Source organism: Loxodonta africana, chromosome 15 (assembly GCF_030014295.1).
Source record: "Loxodonta africana isolate mLoxAfr1 chromosome 15, mLoxAfr1.hap2, whole genome shotgun sequence".
NCBI lineage: Eukaryota > Metazoa > Chordata > Mammalia > Proboscidea > Elephantidae > Loxodonta > Loxodonta africana.
The window spans coordinates 7,714,310-7,740,525 of NC_087356.1; the positions used below are offsets into that span (position 1 = coordinate 7,714,310).

Here is a 26,216-nt window from a genome sequence, read left to right on the forward strand (position 1 = left end):
TTTTGCAAATTATTATTATGTAAAGTAGTTCTAATCCGTGTTTATTCTTCCCCCCTCTAGGTTTTATACAATATATTAATTGCTTTCACAAGGATGCATAAATTCGAAGACATAGAACCTGTTGACATTCTGGCTGGATGTGCTCGATTCATTATTGTGGGGCTCGGGGGAGTATTTTTTGGCATCGTTTTTGGCTTCATTTCTGCGTTTATCACACGCTTCACTCAGAATATATCCGCCATCGAGCCCTTGATCGTCTTCATGTTCAGTTATTTGTCCTACTTGGCTGCGGAAACACTCTACCTCTCTGGCATCCTGGCGTGAGTAGCAACCCAGGGTCAACTCTCAGAGTCACAGAAGAAAATTCCCAGCCATAGTATGCGAACCAGGCATCTGGAGAAGGCATGACTCCTGAAGCTAATCCTCAAAGGGGTTGCAGGATTCAGGACTTTTAAACTTTTGAAAACTCTGCTTCCGGGTCTTTACCTAACAAATGTCCTCTCCCATATTTGCCTTGGCCCTCCCCATCGTTTGCCTGAGGAGAGCCCAGTAATTATCAGGTCAATTCAGAATGCTCAGAAAAGCTGATGCTGAGAAGAGCTGGGCAAAATCCAAGGTTAAAATCTCCTCTCGGTAGTTATTTTCTTCCTTAAAAAATTAATTATTGTTTTTTTAAGGGAAGCATGCCTTGAGGGAGCGTGACTCCTGGGCTCGGCCTTCCGTTATTTCCCTCAAATCACCTGATGGTACCATGACTCTGCGGTGTGGAAAGAAACTAGGAAGATGGAATAAGATTAGAAATGTAGATTTCTTTTTCCTAATGAAAGTATTCTTAATTATTTGTCTTTGCGTAAATGTTGGAACTAGGCCTCTCAACTAGCATATTATATCTGTCCGTGTTCTTTTCTCTCTGATAGTATCCTCAGACCCAGCTACTCAGGGAGAAAGATTTAATTTAATTTAAATGCCTATTTTAACTACATCTAATAGTGTAAACTCCAAGCATCCATCATCTTCCCAGCTTAAAACTGACCAAAACTGCCGAGACCAGCACAGCGCTTTCTTTGCTACCCAAATTGCTAAGTGGCTGCCAAACAGAAACATTCTGAATAAAACATCCCTCATAGAGTGATTGTAAGAAATATTGTGCAGTTGAAGAAAACAAGGGCCTGAATTATTCTTTCTAGAGAACTGAAAGGGTTTATTTCGTTTAAGGCAAAGGAAGCAGAAAGGAAAAGATGGGACTGACGAAGCGGAAAGGAATGGTAGAAACCGTTCTGCTTCCGAGGTGCCTGCATGAACTCTCTGCCATTTTATCGTGAAAAAGCCATACCAGGCAGCCTTCCCCGGCACACTGTGTCTTGCGGAAACGCCACGGGGAGGAAAGTCAGCAGCCAGAGAAGGGGATGGAGGAGGCGTTCCTTCTGGACTAACAGAACTTGTGTATCCGTGGCATTGACTGTAGGGAGGGATTCCAACAGAGTGGGAAAACCTGCTTCTCTCTAAGAAGCTGTTTCTTTTGCAGAATCACAGCCTGTGCGGTGACGATGAAAAAGTACGTGGAAGAAAACGTGTCCCAAACGTCCTACACGACCATCAAGTATTTCATGAAGATGCTGAGCAGTGTCAGCGAGACCCTGATCTTCATCTTCATGGGCGTGTCCACCGTTGGCAAGAACCACGAGTGGAACTGGGCCTTCGTCTGCTTCACCCTGGCCTTCTGTCTGATCTGGCGAGCCATCAGTAAGAAACATCAGGGGCCCTCAAGCCTCTCCTGCCCTTTTTGGTTTTTTCTTATTCATCCCTTCAATATTGAAAAAAAGGAAGTAGCAAACTGATGCTAACTGGTTTTACTGGTTAGGGGAGTCCAGGCATCCTGTAGCCACCAGGAATGCTTTCTGTTTGCTCAGTCAATCAGCTCAAAATAATTGGTGGTTGATAAGATTCTGCACTGAGTTGGCTGGAGCAAAGGAGTATTTTTTTTTTTTTTAATTGGGAGAAAAGTTTCACATCAACACATTTAAATATAGCTTGGTAATTGTATCCTTTTACTCTTCACTTCTTTGCCAGTTTATACCCTCTTGCACCTTAAATCGCATACAGATTATAAACTGCTGGCACTTACAATTTCATTACAGGAGAAATGAGATCTCACAAGTCGTATTTTATGTCAGGCAAGTGCCGTTACAAACTATTTTCCTAAATAGTACAGGTAGTTTTATTTGAGGGTTGAGTGTTTGTGTGTGTGTGTGTAATGTATAGAAAACAAGACAAGGAAGCGAATCTTCATTTTAAAAAGTGCTTAGCATTCACAGGGGAACTGCAAGGCAGCTCTGTAACTAGAGTCAGCCCTATAAAGTAAGCCTCATTTAAAAAAAAAGAGGTGTCTCGAGTAGTGGCTGCTGATCTACTTTGTACATTTACGTTTTAGGAGCTAAAGAAGAACATTGAGTACTGACCTATAATATGTATGCTGCCTTTTGACTAGAAGTCAGTATATCTTAAAATGACTTTGACCAATATTTGAAGCTTTAAACACAGTGCTGCTGGAGCCATCAAAACAAGTACTTGAAGAGAAATTAGGAGAAATGGCTGAGCATCTATCTTGAATGTATCAATCAGGGTCTAAGAAAAGATAACAAGAATGCAGAAATATTAAAATATTCGTGAAAGTAACTCTAAATATATATGCCTTTTGGGTCCCCAGGAGAGAAGAGGAAAAAGGAAACTAAAATGCAAGTTTATAATTTCAATTCAAGTCCTGGCACTGTTACTAGCTAGCGATTTGACCTTGGACAAGACATTTAACTACTCATAATCTTCCTCAACCACAAAATGATGGGTCTGAACAAGACAAATTTCCTAGGTCCCTTTCAGTTCCAATATTCTGTGCATCTACAGGGAAGCAGAGTTAATGCAAAGGGAAGTAATACTACATACAGCTTAAGCTCAGCCAACAAGAATAGGAACCATCTAAACGGACAAAAACCAAAACCAAAACCAAACCCATTGCCTTCAAGTCAACTCTGACTCAGAACAATGGAGCCTTGGTGGCACATGGTTAAGAGTTCGGCTGCTAACCAAAAAGGTTGGCGGTTCGAATCTACCAGCCGCTCCTTGGAAACCCTATGGGGCAGTTCTACTCTGCCCTATGGGGTTACTATGAGGAACCATCTAGGAGATGACTAATAGTGTGGATACCTCAACATTGCTGACCCTTCAGACTATCAGTCCAACCCCTTCGTTATATAGCTGAGGGAACTGGAAGTGACAAAACAGTCATCAGAGAGGATGGCTGGCTGAGCCCACATCACAGTGACTGTCAGAATCTGGTTCTCTGACTCCCAACCTGATTTATTACAGCTAGTAATAGCTCACACTTAGAAAGCATACAGTATATGTTGTTGTTGTTATTGTTAGTTGCCATTGAGTCAATTCCAAGTCATCATGACCCCATGTGTGCAGAGTAGAACTGTTCCATAGGGTTTTCTTGGCTGTGACCTATCAAAAATAGATCACTAGGCCTGTCTTCCAAGGCACCTCTGGGTGGGTTTGAACGATCAAACTTTTGGCTAGTAGTCGAGAGCTTAACTGTGCCTGTCAGGGACTACGCTCGTAAACAGAAGATGTTCTTTATGGATAAGTGTATTTAATCCCAATGTGTGCCTTTTGAGGCTAATGCTTTTCTTGTCTCCATTGAGCAGATGAAGAAACTGAGGGCAGGGAAAAATTAAGAACCTTGTCCAAAGTCTTATAACTAAAACTTAAAGAAGCCAGGACAAACAAAACAAAACAAATAATTTTAAACTTTTTTGTCTTTCGTATCAATGTGCCAATTGTCAAAGGCATTGTGAAGACTTGTTGTGAGTCTGTGTAATTGGAAGTCACATGAAGCTACTGAGAGTGGAGAATGGAAGGTCAGTGTGGCTAAAAAACACCCCTACATTTTGAGCAACCCCCCACTCACTTTCTAGGGCTTAAGGAACTCACTTTTGAGCCCTTGCCAACTTCCTTTCTTGTTTGCGTTGAACCTCAAGAAGGAACGAACCAACATAAAAGATATTCTCTCTCTACAGAAACCCCAGCCACTGAGCAGGCTCTTCTCACATTTCAAATTAGTGACCTCTTTTGGTTACCTGGGACTTGACGGCACTGGGTTGGGTTTTGGTTACCTGGAGCCCTGGTGGCCAGTGGTTAAGAATTACTGCTGCTAACCAAAAGTTTGGCAGTTCAAATCCACCAGCCACTCTTTGGAAACTCTTTGGGGCAGTTCTACTCTGTCCTATAGGGTCACTATGAGTCGGAACTGACTTGGCGGCAATGGATTTTTGGATTTCTTGGTTATCCAATGAGAATATGAGACTATAAGAATGTTTTTATCCCCCAAATAATATCCATGCTTTAACTAGTTTTGAAAGGTAAAGCAAAAATTAAGAATCTAAATTGGAAAATATATACCATTTTTGACATCAAAAAGTATCAAGACTTTATTATTTTACACACATACACACATACTCACACACAGCCACACACAATGCTAGGAAGACTTTAAACTTGAAGTACGACTATCTCACAACCAGCTGTAAGGTGAAAGACTGGTGAGCTGTTCTATTTGGGATCTACAGTCATGGGTGTGTGAGTAACCTAGAGGGAACCTAGAGCGCGTTGTCTGAAGGGCCTGTGAACACCACCTTGGTTCAGTGGTACTCTGTTTCTGCTCACGTCTGGCCCCTCGTCTAACACGTCTTTCCCCCTTCTTTCTAGGCGTCTTCGCTCTCTTCTACGTCAGTAACCGGTTCCGGACTTTCCCCTTCTCCATCAAGGACCAGTGCATAATCTTCTACAGTGGAGTCCGAGGAGCTGGGAGCTTTTCACTTGCTTTTTTGCTTCCTCTGTCTCTTTTTCCAAGGAAGAAAATGTTCGTCACTGCTACTCTAGTGGTCATATATTTCACAGTATTTATTCAGGTTAGTAGACTTCTTTTGTACTTAAACTAAGTAGATTCTTTCAGGAATAGATATTCAATGTGTATAATACAAAAAAAAAAAGGCACTTTATCTGATTTTTAGGCATGTACTCAACATCAAAACAAAATTCCCAAATATTTCTAGATCTCTAAAATGTGTTGCCTTTCAATCTGTAAAACATATTAAAATATTACTGAGTAACAGGTGAGTGACAGCTACTCGACTATGCATTTCTGAAAATGAGGTTCCAGGTAATGTTAGATAGCATGAATTTTAGTTTTAGCTGGAGTTAGCTCTCACCTAACTAAAATAACAAAGGCTATTTTAAGGAATAAGATGAAATTCCTGTTTTAAAATACAGATAATAAAATCTATTTTTATTGCAGAACCGAAAAGAATCAATTAAGAACTAAATTAGTTAACACTGGAACATTTACTTATACAGAAAAAGCTGGTACAAACACCCACACACACATAAAAATTGGAGGTCTTAATAGTTTTGCTAGTAGATTTGCCATCTACAGTGACAATCTCCACCACAACAAAACCCTTTTTTGAATTTTATTTCTTTTAATGTGCTTTAGATGAAGGTTTACAGAGCAAACTAGTTTCTCATTAAATAAGTAATATGCATGTTGTTTTGTGACATTGGTTGCCAACCCCACAACTTGTCAGCACCCTCCCCTTCTCAACCTCGAGTTCCCCATTTCCATCCAACCAGCATTCCTGTCCCCTCCTGCCTTCTTGCCTTGCCCCTGGGCTGGTGTGCCCATTTAGTCTCAAATTTATGGTTGAGCTACTTGTATTATTGTTTGTTTTATGGGTCTGTCTAATCTTTGGCTGATAAAACCCTTTATTTTTTATTTGCAATCTAGGGAATCACAATTGGCCCTCTGGTCAGGTACTTGGATGTTAAAAAGACCAATAAAAAAGAATCTATCAATGAAGAGCTTCATATCCGTGTAAGTTAATCTCTTTGGCATAATTAATGAATTAAAAAAAAAGTTCCCTATCTGTCTGCTCTGGGGAATAATCTAGAGCTTTGATGAGATGTGTGTTTGTGTCCTAGACTTACAGGTTCCGTCCTCCCCAGCTCTACCAAGAGTGACTGCTAGTTTCCTATTGCTGCTGTTAGAAATTACCACAAATTTAGTGGATTGAAACAACACAAATTTATTATCTAAAAGTTCTGGAGATCAGATGTCCAAAATGGGTCTCATTGGGCTAAAATCAAGGTGTCAAGAGGGCTGCGTTCCTTTCTGAAAGCTCTAGGGAAGAATCTGTTTTCTTGCCTTTTCCAGCTTCTAGAGGTTGCCTGCATTCCTTGGCTTATGGGCCCCTTCCATCTTCAAAGCCAGCAACGTCCGGTCCAGCCTTTCTCACATCGTATCACTGTGACATTGACAGTTCTGCCTCCCTCTTCCACATTTAAGGGCCCTTTTGATTATGAAATGGACTTGACGGTAATGGGTTTTTATGATTACACTGGATCCACTGAATATTCTAGGATATGCTCCCTATATTAAATTCACCTAATTATCAGCTCTAATGCCATCTGCTCCCTTAATTCTTCTTTGCCATATAACCTAAAATATTCACAGGTTCTGGGGATTAGGATGTGGACGTATTTGGGAGTTCAGTCTTTTTTCTGCCAACCACAGTCTGCACGCTGGCCACCAAAGATTCATATCTGTCCCAGGTACAAAATACGTTCATTCTATGCTAACATCATCAAAAGTCTCAACGCATTGCAGCATCAACTCAAAGCCCAAAATCTCATCTAAATCTTATCAACCCCAAATCCCAAATCTCATCATCTAAAGCAGCTAAATTAGGCATGGGTGAGGCTCTGGGCATAGTCCATCCAGCGGCAAAATTCCTCTGTATTTACGAACCTGTGAACCTCAAGAAACAAGGTATCTGTTCCCAAAATACCATGGTGGGGCAGGCATAGGATAGCAGTCACAGGCATTGCCTTTCAAAACAACAGGAAAAATGGAAGGAAAAAAGGAATGAAGGGTCCCGAGAACTTTCAAAATCCACCTGGGCAAACTCTATTTGGCTTCAAGTCCTGGGAATACTCCTCTGTGGTTCTTTGCTCACCTTCTACCCTCTCAGTTCCACCTTTTAAGAAGTCATACTTTTTTCATGAAAAGCAGCAAGTGTTTGCAGCTGAGTAGTTTTACCAGCCTGTTTCTCGCCTGCCAGAATTTGGGGGTTCTCACAGCCTTCTTTCATCTCTCTGTCCCTTTCGGTGTAGTTGGTGTTGATTCTGTCACAGGTCATTCAGACAAGCAGAATAGGCAGGGGATAGTTATTAAGAGATTTATTGCAAAGAATTGGCTAACATGATTGTGAAGGCTGAGTACACCCTGGGAAGGGCCAGCTAGAACTCTTGGGCATGAGCTAAAGTCCTGCCCCCAGGCAGGTTTCTTCTTCCTGGGGAAGCCTCAGCTATGCACTTAAGGCCTTTCAACTGATTAAATTAGACCCACCCGATTACCAAGGGTAAGTTCATTTACTTAAAAACAGCTGGTTATGGGCTTTAATCACATCTACAAAATACCTTCACAGCAACACTTAGATTTGTGTTCAAAAAACTAGGCAAATTGACACCTCAAAAGACTATCATGTTCAAAGTTACCCTAACCTGTTGTCATTGAGTGGATTTTCACTTGTAGCAACCCTATTGTGACCCTATATGACACAGTAGAACTGCCCCATAGGGTTTCCAGGAGTGTCTGGTGGATTGGAACTGCCAGCCTTTTGGTTAGCAGCCGAGCTCATAACCACCGTGCCACCAGGTTCTAAAAGCATTGTTTCAATGGCATATGGGGTCCTCTGCTCTTCCGAGCTTTTAATAGAGAAGGAGTAAGGATTACTGTTGCTTTTGCAGACATGGTCTAATGGCAGTTTTTGGTGAAAACATCCCACTCTGGAAAGATGAAAATAAACTTAAGCATGATTTCTACTTGTTGGTTTAAGTTCAACACATTTGAAAAGATGCCGTCTTGTGTAAAACCAAAAACCAAACTCATTGCTGTTGAGTCGATTCCAACTCACAGTGAACCTATAGGACAGAGTAGAACTGTCCCACAGGGTTTCAAAGGCTATAATCCTTATGGAAACAGGCTGCCATATCTTTTTCTCGCTGAGCAACTGGTGGGTTTGAACCAGGGGTTCAAACTGGTTCATTCTGGTTCAAACCACTCTGAGAATTGGCCTTTCCACCCCCAGACATACTGAATGAGAATCTACATTTTAACAAGATCCCCAGGTGATTCTTACATATAATAAATTTTGAGAATCACTGTTCTATTAATGGTTCTCAGAATTGGTCCCTAACCAGCAGCATTAGCATCACCTGGAAACTTGTTAAAAATGGGGATTCTCAGTAGGGGCTGGAAACTGGACAAACCGATTCAAAGCTCTGGTTTGAACCACTGATCTTTTAGTTAGCAGCCAAATACTTAATCACTGCACCACCAGGGCTCCTCCCATTCTGTATAGCTCCAAGAAATAGAAATGAGAACCAATGTGTGGAAGATATAGGAGAGAGCTTAGCCCAATAAGTGAAGAGCATTCTAATAATATTTTCTTGCATCCAATGGTGAAATGCATGTGTTCCACCAGTGACAGGGGACACTTGGCAGAGTGGCTGTGCAAGAGAGTAAAACCTTGGGGAGATGATTGGACTAGATAATTTTCAAATTTCTTCCATATCTGAGAGTTCACAGTCCTAACGCCGGAGACACTGATGAAGGCTTCCAATATTAGCCCTGAGTTTGAAGGCCAAAGTTCCCTGTGGAAATAAAGTAATTTAAATTCCAGGAAACACAAACCAAATTTTTTCAAAGTCATTTAAAAATATTAAATATACGAGGATAAAGAGTGTTTTAAAAAAGTATAATGTTTATCTTGATTCTAGACTTTTGTCACTGTCTTTATCTTCTCTGATTCATTATTTTGAGAAATTAGATAACATACCTAAGACAATAGAACCTGGATGTTTCATTTCTTTCTCATTTATTCTTTTTCTCAAAAAAGCTATAATTAGTTATTGGTAGAAGATATAGAATCAATTAACTATTTAAGAATTAATTTAGTATTTTATTTTATTTTGCAAAATTCAGAATCCAATATAGACTTTAGTATCTATAAATTTAAATTATTTGGAGATGAACTCATAATCACTTTGAACAGATTTTGCTTTTTCCTAAATTTTTATAAACTACTTTGGATAAAACAGATATAATATTGGCTTGGATAGTGAAATATAATTACCTAGACCAAATGATTAGATTAAAAATGGGGTATACAGATAAGCTTTGTTATTGTTACAATAGAATATCTGTAGAATTATATTTTTAAAAACCAGTAAGTTGAATACTGTCCTGTTCTTTTCTTCTGCAATGTAATTAAAAGTAACAGTTAATTATTAGGCTTTGCATTGATGTGATTTCAGTAATGAGAAATTTCCTAGATCATTCTAGTAAAATATTACACAAAGCAAGGGCCAGGTACCCTGTTTTCGTTGAAAATGGTGTGCATTATCAAGAAACTCATCTATAGAGTCTCTGAATCATGAAATTAAGTTGAATTCCTATGAAAGACGTTGTATAGCCCAGCTACATGAACCAACTGATAGAAAAGAGGATATGCTCCAGGATATTAAAGCCGCTTTTGTTTTCTGAAATGTATTCACTTTCCTTCCATGTCTTTCAGAATTAACATTTCACCAGCAATCATTTTCTTGTGTTTGGTTTGGCAGCTGATGGATCATCTGAAAGCTGGAATTGAAGATGTGTGTGGGCAATGGAGTCACTATCAAGTGAGAGACAAGTAAGGAAGCCAAGGATTCCATGGCCTGGGGAAGAATATTTGTGGCATGGAGGACCTCCGAAGGTTACAATGGAGCTGGGCATAACACTAGGAAGAATCTGGGGGAACTGGATCGAGAAGCTAAATGGCCTGGAAGCTAAGCTCTAGGATGAGCCATTGGAGGTCCTGGGAATGCCTAGCCTGGGAAACAAAGAGCTCTCAGGTAGAGGAAGCGTAGACTTGCTCTAGGTGGCTTCAGAGAGAAGAAGTAGTACCTCTGATGGATGGAAATAGAACATTCAGATTTAAGTTTAAAACATGGAAAAGCCTTCCAACAATAAGAGCAGCTCAGCCATGGAATGAATAGTATCTTCATTATCTGGCTCTGAGGAGGGTCTCATTGAAGATGACAAAGGCGAGAGTTTTGCAGTTTTACTGAGGTTGGAGAATGTAGCCGTTAGCAGCAGTCCAGTTAGCCAAGTGGGGGATGTTTCCTGTCTAGGAGCTGCCTCCTTGTCTTCCAGCCCCAAACGTGGATGTTGGTGATGCCAAGAGGAACCAGGGTTTCAAAGAGTAGCTGTTGTGGGATGGTGGCTCATACAAGAAAAACTGAGAGCTTCATGGTGGGTTCTTTTTATGGGGTGGAAAGAAGAATAGTTTTAGCAGTCCTCATTGTGCTAAAGTAGAATTTAAATTATAGGAATATGCATGGATCTAGATTTTAGGTCATGAATTTTTAAGCCCACATCCTACAGCTTTCCCTATGAAAAATCATTTAATATTTTTTTCATTTAGCCAAATCTATACCTTGGGTACCTTACCAGGCACTAAGGCAGTTATAAGACACACTCCTTGCCCTCAAGCCCTCACAATATAGCAGATGGGCAGTGGGGTTAAAAGAGAAAGAAAGAGAAAGATACTGACAAATGATCATGAGCAGCACGGCAAATGATATAATGAAAGTAAACGTACAGAATTATAACAGTACGGAAACGGGGGGGATGACTTTCGAAAATAAATCAAGAGTCCTCTAGGCAAACGGTTGGTACAAATGGTTAGCTAGCTCCGCTGGTAACCAAAAGGTTGGCAGCTCAATGGCAACGCTAAACTCACACCTAATTACGCTGAATGTAAACGGACTAAATGCGCCAATAAAGAGACAGAGAGTGGCGGAATGGGTTAAAAAGACGCAATCCATCTATATGCTGCCTACAAGAGACATACCTCAGACTTAAACAGATAAACAAATTAAAACTCAAAGGATGGAAAAAAATATATTAAGGAAAAGGTTGACAGTTCAAGTACACCCAGAGGAACCTTGGTAGAAAGGGCTCGCGACCTACTTCCAAAAAAATCAGCCATTGAAAACCCTGTGGAGCACAGTTCTCTTTGGACGCACATGGGATCGCTCTGAGTCAGAACTGACTCCACAGCTACTGGGTGCTGGTTCTCTAGGCAAAGAGGAAAGTATTTCAGGCTGCGGCAGCTGCGCGTTTAAATGTCAGAGGCAGAGAAGAGCGTGATTTGGAGACAGGCAGAGAGGGTGGTGTGGTGAGACCATCTCAGACAGACAGACCAGCTTTTACGGTGCCGTGCGAAGGAGCTCTATACAGCCTCTCATACCATAATGCTTTTTTTGAGCTTTAAACTCACATCAAAAGGTTTTGGAATAGGGGAGTGACTTGGCTTCTGGAAAGCAAGCCACAGCAGTGATATGGAGGATGGATTACAAAGAGATATTAGTGGGAGGGAGACCTGTAAGAGGGGTTTTCACAATAGATGTCGGAATGAAAAACTAAACAAAAGACAACCGTTTTTTAAACATAAGGTAAACTCTACGTGCTGTGCTAGCTGTTTCATAGATTGCCCGCTGCAGTAGCATAGATTATACCACATAATCTCTTTGACACGCCCCCCCCCCCCCGCCAAGGAAAACCAAACCCACTGCCGTCGAGTCAATTCCGACTCCTGGCAATCCTATAGGACAGAGTAGAACTGCCCCATAGGATTTCCAAGGAGCAGCCAGTGGATTTGAACTGCCAACCTTTCGGTTAATAGTCAAACACTTAACCACTGCACCACCAGGACTCCGTAATCTGTCTGGCAGTCCTGTATAATAACAGCTACTGTGCCCATTTTAAAGATGAGGAAATCAATCCAAGGGGCCTGTTCTAAAGCAGAACCTTGATTTGAATTCAGGTCTGACTCTAAAACCTCTTTTCCTTTAAATGGACCCCAGAGCTCTCATACCACGAGGACCAGAAGCTAGCAGAAGGGGTCCTGAGGTGAATGTGAGATACCCATGGTGACTGGCAGGCTATGAGCTTGGGGAGCGGGCGTCGAGGAACGGGAAAATAAGGGTGGCTCTCAGATTTCCAGATGGGGAGCCGAGGCAGAAAAGGTGCCATGATTAAAAATATAAATTATGACTTAGTGTTTAGAGATTAAGCAATAGATTCCATTTAAGGTATTTCAAGCATACACTCAGATAACTTTTGAGAATTTAGTCTGAAGTTCTTGTTTGTGAGTAGCCGGTAACTGAATCTGTAGGCTTGGATGAGTCCCTACAAGGGTGTGACGCATGGAAGCTGACTACGGACAGGAATCTGAAAGTTCTTTCACCTAGGGAGCAGGTAACAGAGAGGAAGGGCAGGAGACTGAGAAGGATTGGCCAAAGAAGGCTGGAAGGGAAGGCGAGTGGGTCAAAGCGTAGAGGGCGTGAGGAAATGAACCAGGGCATCAGGAGATGCAAAGTGGCAAGTAACATGAGAGCAACAGTAACTGATGGACGTGAATCTTATAAAATCAGTTGCCATTGAGTCGGTTTTGATTCATGATGACCCCAACTGTACTCCATAGGATTTCTAATGGTTGATTTTTTGGCAGTAGATTGCCAGGCCTTTCTTCCAAGGCACTTGAGTGGACTTAAACCTTCAAACACCTGAGCTCATTAACCATTTACACCACCTGACAAAAAACCCATTGCCATCGAGTTCATTCCGACTTATAGCAACCCTGTATAGGACAGGGTAGAACTTCCCCATAGGGTTTCCAAGGCTGTAATCTTTACTGAAGCAGACTGTGACATCTTTCTCTTGTGGAGCAGCTGGTGGGTTTGAACCACCCACCTTTTGATTAGCAGCCAAGTGCTTAACCACTGCACCACCAGGGCTACTTGGCACCACCTGGGCACTCCCTTTATAGAGGGCAAAGTGAGGGAGAGGAGTATCAGGGAAGTGAAGGTTAGGATGCTGATGACAGCAGGTTGAGGAATAAACAGCAACACTGGCATCTTATGAAGAGATGGGGACTGAGTCCAACTACCTCATGGACCAGGAAACCAAGCAAAAGATAATAAGCCAGCAGTCCAGGAAGTTATGGTCCCCTCCAGAAAATAAAGCAGGCGGGCAAACTACTCTTTGGATGTAAAAATGATAGAGAGCGAAGAAAACGCCTTCTCTAAACAAATGACAGCCGCCAAAGGCGGCCACGGGTAGACACGCAGCTCAGCCTCTAATGGGCTGGCCAGAGGTACCCGACAATAGTCAGCACCCATCACTGTCTAGCCCATTCAGCATCTCCATCACTTAGACTTTCGGGACATATGTGGGGTGTTTTTTGTTTTTTTTTCTTCTTCTTCCTTAATTGGCAGGATTCAAAATGATCTGCAGTTTAATGGGACAAAACTACTGTAACTACGGGGCCATTTACACTTACTGGGTGCTAGTTGAATAGGCCAGTATGACTGTAAGCGCAGCTGCCGCTGTTATGAGCTATTAGAATGGAACACTCGTTCAAAAGCCCCAGCCACCCTCGTTTCTTTCCTTACAACTGGAGCCTCGCTGGGCTGTGCGCCCCCCGCTCCCCACTTTTCGCCCTGATTGCAGCTCGTCCCTTCCTTTTTTTTTCATTGATTTACAATGTGTGCAGGCCAGCCGGCCATTCTTTATTTAAAAAAAAAAAAATGTATAAATAGTATGATTTTTTAAAAAAAAAAAAAACTGTGTTCAAAGGCTATGAATTCCAGGCACTGCCCTGGTGTTTTCAGAATACAGGTAAGTAAACCATTATTTTAAGAAAAGCACATGCTTACATCAGCTACAAGGAGATTGAGGATTTCCAAAATGTCGGTTTTCATTTTTAGGTTTAAGAAGTTCGATCATAGATATTTACGGAAAATCCTGATCCGAAGGAACCAGCCCAAATCAAGCATTGTGTCTTTGTACAAGAAGCTGGAGATGAAACAAGCTATTGAGATGGTGGAGACTGGGATGCTAAGTTCCACAACCTTCTTGGTACCCTACCAGTAAGTCCTATCTGCTGTTTCATAGAGGCTCTCCATGTCAGAATGCCAAGGGGGGCCAACTCATTATTCTGTTCAAAGGGAATACTAGGAGGAAGAGGCGAAATAAGAGGAAGGAATCTTGAACAATGATACTCTGAGTCTTGACATCTTGGGGCTGGCCCATGCCCAGCGTGTTTCACCTTTTTTCTGAAAATTCCTTCCTAGCAAAAGTTAGCTACTTAGAGTTGTACGACTCCTTTCTTGGAGAGAGAGGGACAAGTGAATTGATAGAAGAACAAGAGATTTTACAAGCCTTTCTCCTTCTCCTCCCGACTAAAATCTCTCCCTTTTGGAACTCCTGCTCTTTAGCTTTTGCTGTGTCTGCCGTTGCATTTTTTCTATCAAGTTCTTCTCCTTCTCTCCTGCCTCAGGAGAGGCAGGGTCAGCCTCCCATGATGCTAACTGGAGTTTGGGAGTGAGAGGTGGGTGTGAAGAGTTTCTGGATGGCACAAACAGTTAAGTGCCGGGCTATTAACCGAAAAGTTGGCGCTTTGGACCCACCTAGAGGTGCCTCGGAAAAAAAAGCCTGGCTATCTGATTCCAAAAGGTGACCGCCATGAAAACCCTATGGAGTGCATTCTACTCACAAACACGTGGTATCACCTTGCTTTATTTTGGGTAGTAGTGAAGGGTGTGATATTTGGCAGGCTGTTTAAAGAGGAAACGGTGTTTATACTTTTGTCTAAAGTGAAGGTCAGTGTGAGATTGTGAGATTTGACTTGAGTCTATGTGAGGCCACCTGGGAATATGAGCAGGAAGGCTGCCAGCTTCCTGGGGAACGGGGGACCCTAGAGAGCTGGTGTGGAGGTGGGGGTTTAGGGAGGGAAGATGTCAGTGTATGAATCCATCATTCCACTGTGGCTCATATCTGGGAGCATCTGAAGACTAACTGTCCCAAGAACTGACTAGGTATCTTTTAAAGCTGCTTACCTCTCCCAGTATACTTGGCCTGATATTTAACCAAAGCCTCTTCAAAGTCACAAGAATTAGTTTACCTCCAGAGATGCCCAGTTTTCTTCCAAGAAATGGTTTATGAACCCGGAAAAGTTATCACAACATATATTTTGGAGAAAGAACACTAGCCCCTCCAGCCTGTTGTCCTCAGCAGGTGAAAACATTTGGTCATGAGCCTCATTAGGTCCTCACATTTAAAGAACAAGTTGAGAGAAGAGCTATGAATAGGTGGCAATGAACTTGACACTAATGTCTGAGTGTTAGTTCTGAGGTAACACCTTCATCCCTTACCTGTCATAGAATTAGAAACACCTCTGTCTTTCTTGCTCAGCCTGGGAAAAATCTTAACATCAGGACTAGGTTCCCCAAGGGGATCTCGGGAGAAATAGAACGCTTTTTGCCTTATTTCTCAGTGAGGTTGTTTTTGTGGTTTGTGTGTTTGTTTTAGAGCTTCCTGTCACATGGTTTTAAGGGAACTTCTGATACTAAGACGGGGATGTGCTAACAAGTATTTATTGACAATGTGGTATGAGCCAGATTGAAGCCTGAGGCAAAAGCAAACCACAGTAATACTGATCTTGTCTTTATTTAAATTTTTGATATTTGTATTCATTGTGAATTTTTGCATTAATCTTTATTTTATAAAATAGTGCAATCAAACATTACTGATCTTGATGGTTGAGTTTTTGGCATTCCTTACATTTTGTGGACACCCTGGTGGCGTAGTGTTTAATAGCTACGGCTGCTAACCAAAAGGTCAGAAGTTTGAATCCACCAGGCTCTCCTTGGAAACCCTATGGGGCAGTTCTATTTTGTCCTAGAGGGTTACTATTAGTTGAAATTGGCTCAACAGCAATGGATTTGTTTTGTTTTTGTTTTTTTACATTTTGTACCTAATGCGAGTACCTTACCTGCCTTACCTTAGAACCAACACTCCTTACTGCGCGCCTATTGTGTGCCTAGCACTGTGAAAGCGGACGCAGTCCCTGTCGTCATGGAGATCATATTCTCTAGCGGGGTCACAGACATTATTAAAGTCACTGGAACGTATAATCATACAGAACAGAGAGCTAGCACGTATCTATTGTAAGAGGTGAACACCATCTGGCCCCCCGCACTTCAGCTGCTCACCGAAGGATGCCTTGCAGCTACCTGGATGCTGAGGAGGAGGCGGCACAGGTTCGGAAAGTTATAGCATTAGGCACTTCCTGGATTGGATTGCTTACTAGTTAAGGGAACTCTTGGTGTGGGTATGTAGGGGTGCTTATCTCAGATGAGAATCAGTCTATCGTGTGGTGAAACATATTATGAATCTCAGCATTATAGTGCATAGGTCATAAGCAATTGCTCCAGTTTCTGACCTCAAGGCAATTCTTAAACCAGCTTTATTTGGCAGGGACTCCTCTGCTTAGTCAATTATTTTTCAGACATTGATTGAAGATCAGTAACGGAGCCTTGTAAGTAAATCTTTCCTTCCTCCTATCTCCAAAACCAGTGGGTTCACTGAGGTGGGAGAGGCGATTGTTGAAAGCTGATGTTTAATATAAGTTTAGTATTTAAATTGCATTTATTTGATCTCATCAGAAATCTGCAGGACGTCTAGCAAAAAGGAATTCCTCTCTTAAGATCAAAGCAGCTAATGTTTTGAACAACGATTCTTCGCACAATGAGAGGAAAAAGAAGTGTGTGCCCAGCTCGCTTTTTATTATTGTGTAGGAGATAAAAAAAAAAAAAAGGAGATAAGAACAGCAAAATGCACGCTAATTTTTTTTTTCTTCAGAAGTTTAAGCAGTTGTTTTTCAAGAGGTTTAAATTTCCCAAGCCCCGTGTCCTGTGGGAGAGTCCTACGACTGGAAGCTGTACATAACACAGCTGAGTCTATGAAATGCCCTTGCCTTTAGAGACATTAGCTTACTTGGCCCTCACAATAACCCTAAGAAATAGGTACAGTATGTATTTTGATTATTACTTTAAATATGAGGGACTATATCTTACCAATGCTTGGCAAACCTTTAGAAGTATCAGACAACAGAGACTCAAACTGATTAAAAGTGTTACTGCTACACATATTATATGAGTCCATTTATGTGAAATATTCAGAATAGGAATAGAATGAAAATATTCAGATGCATAAAACCAAAAGTTATTAGTGGTTACCTGGGGTTGGGGGCAGGTGGAAACGGGAATTATCACCGAAGGGTGCTAGATTTCTGTCTGGGGTGACGTAAAACTTGTGGAAATGGGTGGGGTGATGGTAGCAAGACACGGTGTAAGTAATTGATGTCGCTGAATTGTACACTTAAAAATAGTTACAATGGCAAACTTTTTTGTTAAATATACTTTACCACAATAAAATTAAAACAAAAAGTATTAATGCTTAAACATTTTGATTAATATTAAAGGGATATTAAAATATTTACTAAAATGTATGCATAATAAACTGTAACTATATAATTTCAAAATAATATATTTGAAATTTCCCAAAGTTTTAACATGTCAATTATAAAATAGTGTCAAATAACTTAATTGTCAAAAACCCATTGTCATTGAGTCAATTCTGACTCATAGGCACCCTACAGGACAGAGTAGAACTGCCCATAGGGTTTCCAAGGAGCAGCTGTTGGATTCAAACTGCTGACCTTTTGGTTAGCAGCCCAGCTCTCAACCACTGCGCCACCACGGCTCCAACTTCATTGTGCATTAAGAAATTTTTAATTGCCCACATATTGACAGCTATTAGTTTAAATTTAGGCATTCTTACACTGAAGACCCTGGAACTCGGTGTCTGGTGCCATTTTCCTTTCTGTACTGGAGCTGTGTGTATTGTGGAGGACAGTGCTGTCTGCTCCCCAGCTTGTCACTCTTTGTAAATGTTGGTCACCGTGGTGACCTTTCTACAAAGACACAAGGCTAACCACACCCCCAGGACAGCTGTAGCCCCATGTGTACTCAGGGGGCGCATCCTTCACTCATCTTAGCAGACAGTTTCCACAGATTTCATTGTCTAAAGCAGTTCAAAGAAGATGAATTCTTCTAAATGAATCAGAGCGTAATGTTTGATCTCTTGAAAGCTTGTACTATGGCCTGAATGTGACATCTATTAGATTTCACATTGGCACTGATGTGTTTAGATTTGAAGCCTCTTTTTCCATTGTTAAAACATTTGACAAAAAAAGAAAATTAAGAGATATGTGAACATTTTATTCACATTTGTTTAGATTCAAAGAAGCCCTGGTGGCATAGCGGTTAAGCACTTGGCTGCTAACTGAATGGTCAGTAGTTCAAGTTCAAATCAACCTGACGCTCTGAGGGAGAAGATGCAGCAATCTGCTCCCGTAAAGATTTCAGCCCTGGAAACCCTATGGGTCACTAAGAGTCGGAATTCGACTAGACGGCAAAGGTTCATGGGTTTAGATTCAGATGCTCACAGTTTGATATTAAAAAAAAATAATAATAAAGTAGCCATAAAATTATCACAGAATTTTTATTTAAAAACAGAGATTTCCTTGTCCTGAGTGTTCCAGTGACAAGATTCTTTTAGTTTATAATTTTAATTTTGTGACCTACGGGTTATTACCAATTCAGCCTTTCTAAGGATTCTGTCTTTCCTGTGAGCACAACATGAGCATTTCAGAGATGATTCTGCTAACAAAAGGAACTGTGGAGAACCCCGGGTGTCACCTTGCCCACGTTAATTGTCCCTCTGTGTAATTTTATTCTGCGTCTTCTTACTGTGGATTAGTGAGGGGTGATGCCTTGGAATTCCTGTAGAGTTCGTTCTGGACAGCAGCCAGAAGTAATTAAATCCGTGCCTTCCCAAAGTCACCAATTATAAACCATGGATAAGGCTAAGTTAGATCTCCTGTTATAGCAACTTTACTTACTGGGTTTTTCCTACTTGATTGCTTTATTATAAACACAGAGAATGGAACTGTTTGCCAGCTGTGGCTTCTGCTTAGCAATAGAACACCCTCACCGGAACTACACAGAGGTGTTCAGATTGTGTGTGTGGTGGGGGGGCGGGGGAGCTGAGCTAGAGGGGTGTCTCTAAATCAGAATAAATGTTACCTGAAGGACGTGTCAACAGCTAGGTTGAAATGCCCTAATATTTAGATCACTGAGGGTGGAAATTGAACATTAAATGACTTGTGTACCTCTGGAATATGAGAATTCTGATTGCAATCATTTTGTAGAAGGGACATTAGTCAGTCTACAGATAGCATTGCTAAATAAAATCCAGACATACTTTGGTTTCCAGTATCCGTGCCCTTAAAAATCTTTCACAAATCATACATTACTTTTAACATTTCCTTGCTGTTTATGGCTGTATTGCTACTAATGTTTGGAAAAATCTACTTAAAACGTGGCCTATATTGAAAACAATGGTTATTGCCTCTGTGATCAATTATCCAAAGAACTTTGGCCAACAGATAGTAAACCCGTCAGGTCACTTCTGCTCTCTGAAGTACTGCCACTCAGGGGGGAAAAAAAAAACTGAAAGGATTTGTACCAAGAGATTAATAGAGGTGATTGTATTAAAAAACCAAACCCAACCCATTGCCTTGGCATTGATCCTGACTCATAGCATCCTAGAGGACAGAGTAGAACTGCCGCGTAAGGACTCCAAGGCTCTAATCTTTATGGGAGCAGACCTTCACGTCTTTCTCCCTTGGAGCAGCCGGTGGGTTCAAACTACAGGCCTTTGGGCTGGCAGCTCAGCACTTAAGCACTGACCCACCAGGGCTTCTCGATAGCATGAAAAGCTCTTTTTTGTTCTTAGTTTCTACAGCGAATATATATTATTCATGTTACAAAAAGTTTTGTGTTTTTTTTAAAACTGCTGCCACTAGATTGAAATCAAATACATTTGTCACATGAGAATTCTGAACATAGCAATGCCATGACTTTCAAATCCCAGAGGACAATCGTTTATTGACTGCTAACCTGTGCCTGACCTGGTTTTGGAGCACCTTAGCAGGGGCTCACGGGGAAAGAAGTGTGTGGAGGTGGTCAGTGCTGAAGCCATGAGCAGAACCTCACACAAAGTGCCCAATGCCTTGAGGCTTAGACTGGCTTTCATGGTGAAAATGGTCCCCTTCCCTTGGTAAACGTGATTCTAGTTTGTCACAATTATTAAGATAGAATCTCTAAAGGGACAATTCCATAATAAATGTACTCATAAAACTTTAATATTTCCTTGGATCTGTGCTATTTAAAATGTAGTCTGTGGAATGGTGTTGGTCAATGAACAGTTAGTCACCCGCCTGCAGTGAAATAAGGAGAGAAGTGAGAGTCAGCTTTTCTTTTGACTCTAGCAATAAAACATTTGGCTTGTGTTTTAGTATGTCTTTTAAAAATTTTTATTTTCTAATAATTGATTCTTATTGTTTTTATAAATGTGTCAGTTCGTGATGGATTTGGAAGAACGAAACGACTGGTCTTTCACCACCTTAAAACCTTTTTAAAAAATGGCTCAGAATAATTCCCACATAACAGCTATAGACCAAGGAGCCATAGATAAAGCTGTAAGGTTAAATTTGAAGTTTGAGTATCAGAACATAAGCTCATGCTTTGATATTTCACATGACTTTATTAAAGTAATTTAATAATTAAACAATTTTGATTTTAATAAATTAGTAGAATTTTATACTAATTAAAACAATAGGAAACGTTATGTAAAGACATGGGTTTGGGAACTCAGGAATAATGCCTGGACTCCTTCCAATGATGTTTGCAGGGCCCAGAGGATACAAGGAACCAAGAGGCTTTCCCCTGAAGATGTGGAGTCCATGAGGGACATTCTGACACACAACATGTACCAAGTTCGACAAAGGGTGTGTATAAACCACTTGCAATATCCCTATTGCCTATTCTTGGAACCAGTGCTCCAAGAATCAGTTCTTCTTGTTATCCTCTCTAATGCAGGCTTCTTGCCGAACAATTTCTCTCTGCTTAGTTTGGAGAACAGAAACTTAACTGTTGTCTTTCTGCTGAAAAACTTGGCACCTGTGGTATAAAGAAAATGCAAATCCAGTTGCCGGCTCTAGGGGTCAGGCTGCCCTAGCTTTGTGGTGGTGCTTTCCAGAACTAGCAGGTCTCTCTCTCCCTCCGGACACAGACAAATGGAGAGGCTCACCTACCAACACTACAGAAAAAAGATGGCACCGGGATGCTAAATCAAGTTGTCTCAAAGTTACTGGCTATGACAGAGTTTAGAAAATTGAGGTGGGTTAGATTAGAATATTGAAACTACAAGTCTTAAAGTTTGAATAAAAGGAGACACACTAGGCATATTATTTTTGGATTTTGGATGGGACCTACATATTAAAAAGAAATAGGTATGAAGCCTAGCACTTGGGAACAGGTCCTAAGGGCACAGCAGGAACATTTCTAGGGGCAACAGGTGCCGTCTTTCTGAAACTTGACTTTGTCAAATGAAATTTAAACTAATGTCCTCTAATCAGGAATTTTTTCAAGTCTGTGGATGAAATGGTCCATCAGGATTCTTGAGTATGATTATAAGTTAATTTATTGTGAAGGCCTTGGCTTTTGTGACTGTGTCTTAGATCACAGCCTTGATGGGACACAAAAATCGTCTAGCCACAGCTCCTCCTTTTTAGGTCAAAAATGCTGAAGTTCGGGAAAACAAATTCACAAAACAAATTCAATTTAAGAACTTAGATCTTCCAACCACCAACTAGTATTCTTTCCATGACTTCAGACTTACATAACGCAATGTAGGCGAATGCTTTCTGGCTTCCTACTTCAGAAAAGTCAATGACGAAGGAGAACGCGTCAGTGGAAAGGCTCTCTACCAGCTGAGAGAATGTGGGTCAGCATCGATCATAAAAAAAAACCAAACCCAGTGCTGTCGAGTCGATTCCGACTCATAGCGACCCTGTAGGACAGAGTAGAACTGCCCCATAGAGTTTCCAAGGAGCACCTGGCAGATTCGAACTGCCGAATCTTTGGTTAGCAGCCATAGCACTTAACTACTACGCCACCAGGGTCTCCGTATCATAAAAAAAAAAAAAAACTTAAATTCCACAGCTTTCAAATCATTCCAAGTAAAACTGTTTCAGCAAGGCTATCACATTCTGCCTTAGATACGTAGATAAGAACTTCCTGGTTTGAAGAATGCCAGTGGCTTGGTAAGGAAGGCCAAGAGGCAAAAGGTGCCTGGTACACAATCTTTTCCCGTGTCGATGGAGGTCAAATTTGGGAAAAGGTACCGAAATGGAGATGGCAATGTCCGGACTCCAATCCAGTCTAAAATAAGGCACATTTCCTGTTCTCTATTTTATTCCTTTGACACAGGTGCCCAGATAGCCAACTTTCTTCTTCTTTTGTAAGTGTATCTACTCACTCTGTTCTCAGGAGCTCTCCCTTCTAAGCTATTCAGCATCCAACTTCCGTGTTACCCCCAAATTTAAGCACATAGACCACTTTTAAAGAATTTATTGCTGGCTACCGTGGGGAGTCAAATGAGAAAAATGTAAATAATAAACAGGGGAGTTATAGCCTCTGAAATGGCTTTATGCTTCCACTTTTATTGCTGTAAGAGAATGAAGCTCCCCAATCCTTGCCGTACTATCTTTCATTTCTAACCTTATCTTTTACAAAGATCACATGACTCCTCCCCTCCATCATGGTCTACCTACTTTCCTGAATGCAAAATTTATATAATGATGTAACTATTCATCTGCTTTGTTTCCAGTGGACAATCTACATTTTGGAGGCCCTTCAGTCTCAGTGATAGGCCGCTAGCCTCCCACAGTACAGGGCTGGCTGTTGGGGCATTTTCTCACTGTCCACATCCTGGAAGACACCATCTTGGGAGTTAGGAGTCACTTCTGGGCAGTGCCAGGATGAGTGCAGAGTTTGACCCTGGGTGATGCTATTAGGCAGTTGAACCCTAAAACTGAACTGGTGCCACTGTGTCTGCGGCATAGGGGAGGAGTCTGGGCAATCCTGATTGAAGTCCCTTCCCTTCAGCAAGTCCAGTCCAGGATCTTCCCTGGTGGGGGAGGTTGAGGCACTGACCGCTGGAGGGTGGGGCATGTCGTGGATTCTGCTTCACAGTGGGACAACCCAGAGGTAGCTGTTCGCAGTGCGTGTGAACGGAGGTTGGGAACTCCTCTTTCTGTATGAATGGAGATTGGGAGGCGTTCTTTCTAGACTTCAAAGTAAAGAAACTAGCTTCAGCCCAGACCTCAAGGATGGGTCAAAGATTAATGTGTAATCCCCGGGGAAGCTTAAATGATCAGGTCACTCTCAAAATGTCTACTTACTTTCAAAAGAAGAAAACAATTTATTCGATTTTCATTCACTTCATCAAATATTTAATGCACCTTTAGAATGTGCCAGGTATTAGGAACACTACACTGAATAAGACAGATAAAGTCTTTCTCCCATAGAATTCAGGGTTTAGTGGGAAACAGAGGCTTAGCATAATCACTAATTTCTTCATTAAAGAGTGGAAGTGGAGGAAGAAAAGAGAAAAAAACTTGTGTACACCGAGGACCTACTGTGCTCCCTAGACCCAAAACCCAGTGCCCCCTAGAGATGGGTAAAATAGGTAAACTGTGGGTAATTTGATGTGAGGCAAAATAGAAGACCTTTATGTCCAAATCAGAAACCCTGGTGGCATAGTGGTTAAGTGCTACAGCTGCTAACTGAAGGGTCGGCAGTTCGAATCTACCAGGCGCTCCTTAGAAACTCTATGGGGCAGTTCTATCCTGTATTAAAGGGTCACTATGAATCTGAATTTTTTTTTTTTTTTTTTTGTGAATCGGAATAGGCTCAGCGGGTATGTTCAAATCTTCCTTAAATCACAACCTCTTCCCAAGTCTAGGTGTATGAAATGCCTTTAAGTTTTATGTATACACACACACACAGACACACATATGCATACACACACACACCGAACTTTCAGTTTTGTGGTTTCAACATTGATAAAAAGTTGTAAATGTTTCTCTCTTAATTTTAAATATTTCTCATGATGGCATCATATTGTCCTTATTTAATATCTCAATTCATAAAATGCATTTCAGTTGATGGTGGATAAGAATCCACATTTCGAACTATCTTTAAAATCCTTTTTTTGCCAAATTCTTGTCAGATCTGTTAATTTATTATTAGTTTTAACTCTGTAAAGTGGTTGGTCAAGAGTTCTTGTCAGAAGGAAAAGGTCACTTTTGCCACTTTCTCATTATTCCTTTGGCCTTTGACCTCTGACTTCTTTATGGGAATATTTTTAAATAATTGTCTATTTTGTGAGAGTTACTTTATTTTATAGGTAATAATGGTCACAAATATACTGAACTGCGTGAATAAAAACTGAAACACAAACAATAAACAGAAAGCAAATGAGAACACCATTGCCAACCCCTCCTTGTTGTAAACAACCTTTTCTGTTCTGATGGGAGCCTTGACTAGCTCATGTATGGACCAACCCAGGGCCCCATTATAAATCCATTAAGTACTGATAAAGCTTACTCTCATTCTTGCTTTTTGGACAAAAACAAATAGAAATATTAACAGAAGTATTAAGATTTTCTTTCCTCACCCCGTGGATCATCTTGTGGCACTACTTGGAGTATGTGTCCCCACCAAAGAGCACCCTGGCCTTGAGAATGGCATCTCCGCTTTTTGCAGGTTGTCTGTGGCCTGGCCCCTGGCCCCTCCACTTTCATCTCTCTCCATATTTCGAACCGTCCTCCATTCTCCTGTGATAACAAATGAATTCCCGTCTCTGCTCCATTGTCCCCTGTTAAAACCAGGGACAACATTAAAATATTAGAACTGTTAGTAATAGGTGCTAAATAAGCATTGTTATATTGCTGTTGATCTGCATATCTTTATTGAAAATATCATTAACTGGGATGCATGATGGCTTCATCCACTGAGACTTTGGGGTTTAGCAGTATACACAGTGTGCGACCTTAGCAACCCCAAGAAAACCAGAGATTCACACTGGTGAACCTTGAGTGAGCAAGGGGGGTAAAAAATTTGTAGTTGAGTGCTTTGCAGACACCTGTCTGAGAACCAGTGTTAGCCGATGGTCCATGATAAGTTTCACCCCACAAAGCCTGGGGTAAAGCCAGGGAATTTTTTTTCATAAATCTAAACTTACTTATTTTGAAGGACACGTCTTTATCTGTGATTATGTCCTTCCTACTATTTTGCTTATTGCAAATGTGTTGTATTGGGCAAATCTGCTGCAAAAGACCTCTTTCAAGTCTTAAAAATCAAAGATGTCACCTTGAGGACTAAGGTGTGCCTGACCCAAGCCATGGTGTTTTCAATCACCTCCTATGCATGCAAGAGTTGGACAACGAATAACGAAGACCGAAGAAGAATTTGTGCCTTTGAGTTATAATGTTGGCAAAGAGTAGTGAACGTACCATGGACTGCCAGAAGAACAAACAAATCTATCCTTGAAGAAGAACAGCCAGAATGCTCCTTAGAAATGGGGATGGTAAGACTTTGTGTAAAAATGGTGTGGGGGGAGTGTCTGACCTCCTGTAACTTCACAAGGGAGAAGGAAAATGAAGATCAATAGCCCAAGGCTGATTCCTAGGAGGCGGGGTCAGGCATGCCTCCTCTTCCTCTTTCTGCTGTCTTTACCAATTCTGACATCAACAGTGCCTCCCACAGCACTCTTTACTGGGTTTGATAATTCATTGCAGTGGTCACATAGAACTCCAAGACCATACTCATAATTATGGGGTTTATTAGAGAAGTAACAGTTACAACTCAGGCTCAGGAACACTCAGGATACAGTTCTTCCATCAGGACAGCCTCTTCCCAGCTGTGCTAGCATGCGCACCTCTCTCCGGCCTTCAGTCTCTGCCCAAAGGCACTCAACTTTCTCTCTCCCTGGGCCAGGAGGCCCGCCAAGTCATCTACTGCTGCCGGGTCTCTGCTGCTGGGCCTCTCTTGTTGGCCTCTCCTTCCTTGGTGGTGGTGGGCTCTTCCTCTCTGCTCTGAATTGACTCTCTTTTAAGGCAAAACAGACCAGTCCCCTTGGTAGGCCACAATTATCTATCACACAGTTCTTCCCCATTAGTTGGGTGGGAGTTACAAGACCATGGCTAGAAAGGTCACACACAAAAGTAATTAATCCA

The 26,216-nt window shown here is 41.4% G+C and overlaps 1 protein-coding gene across 5 annotated transcripts in view; it reads left to right on the plus strand.

Moving 5' to 3' along the window:
* Nucleotides 1-26,216, plus strand: part of SLC9A4 (solute carrier family 9 member A4) — a 77,948-nt gene that overhangs the window by 37,539 nt on the left and 14,193 nt on the right. For all 5 annotated transcript variants that reach the window (XM_023552610.2, XM_003413729.3, XM_064268573.1 and 2 more), the window contains 7 exons: nt 61-320; nt 1,526-1,743; nt 4,765-4,967; nt 5,843-5,929; nt 9,739-9,809; nt 13,933-14,094; nt 20,825-20,921. In XM_023552610.2, the coding sequence (XP_023408378.1) occupies nt 61-320; nt 1,526-1,743; nt 4,765-4,967; nt 5,843-5,929; nt 9,739-9,809; nt 13,933-14,094; nt 20,825-20,921 (1,098 nt within the window). The remainder of the gene's footprint in view (nt 1-60; nt 321-1,525; nt 1,744-4,764; nt 4,968-5,842; nt 5,930-9,738; nt 9,810-13,932; nt 14,095-20,824; nt 20,922-26,216) is intronic.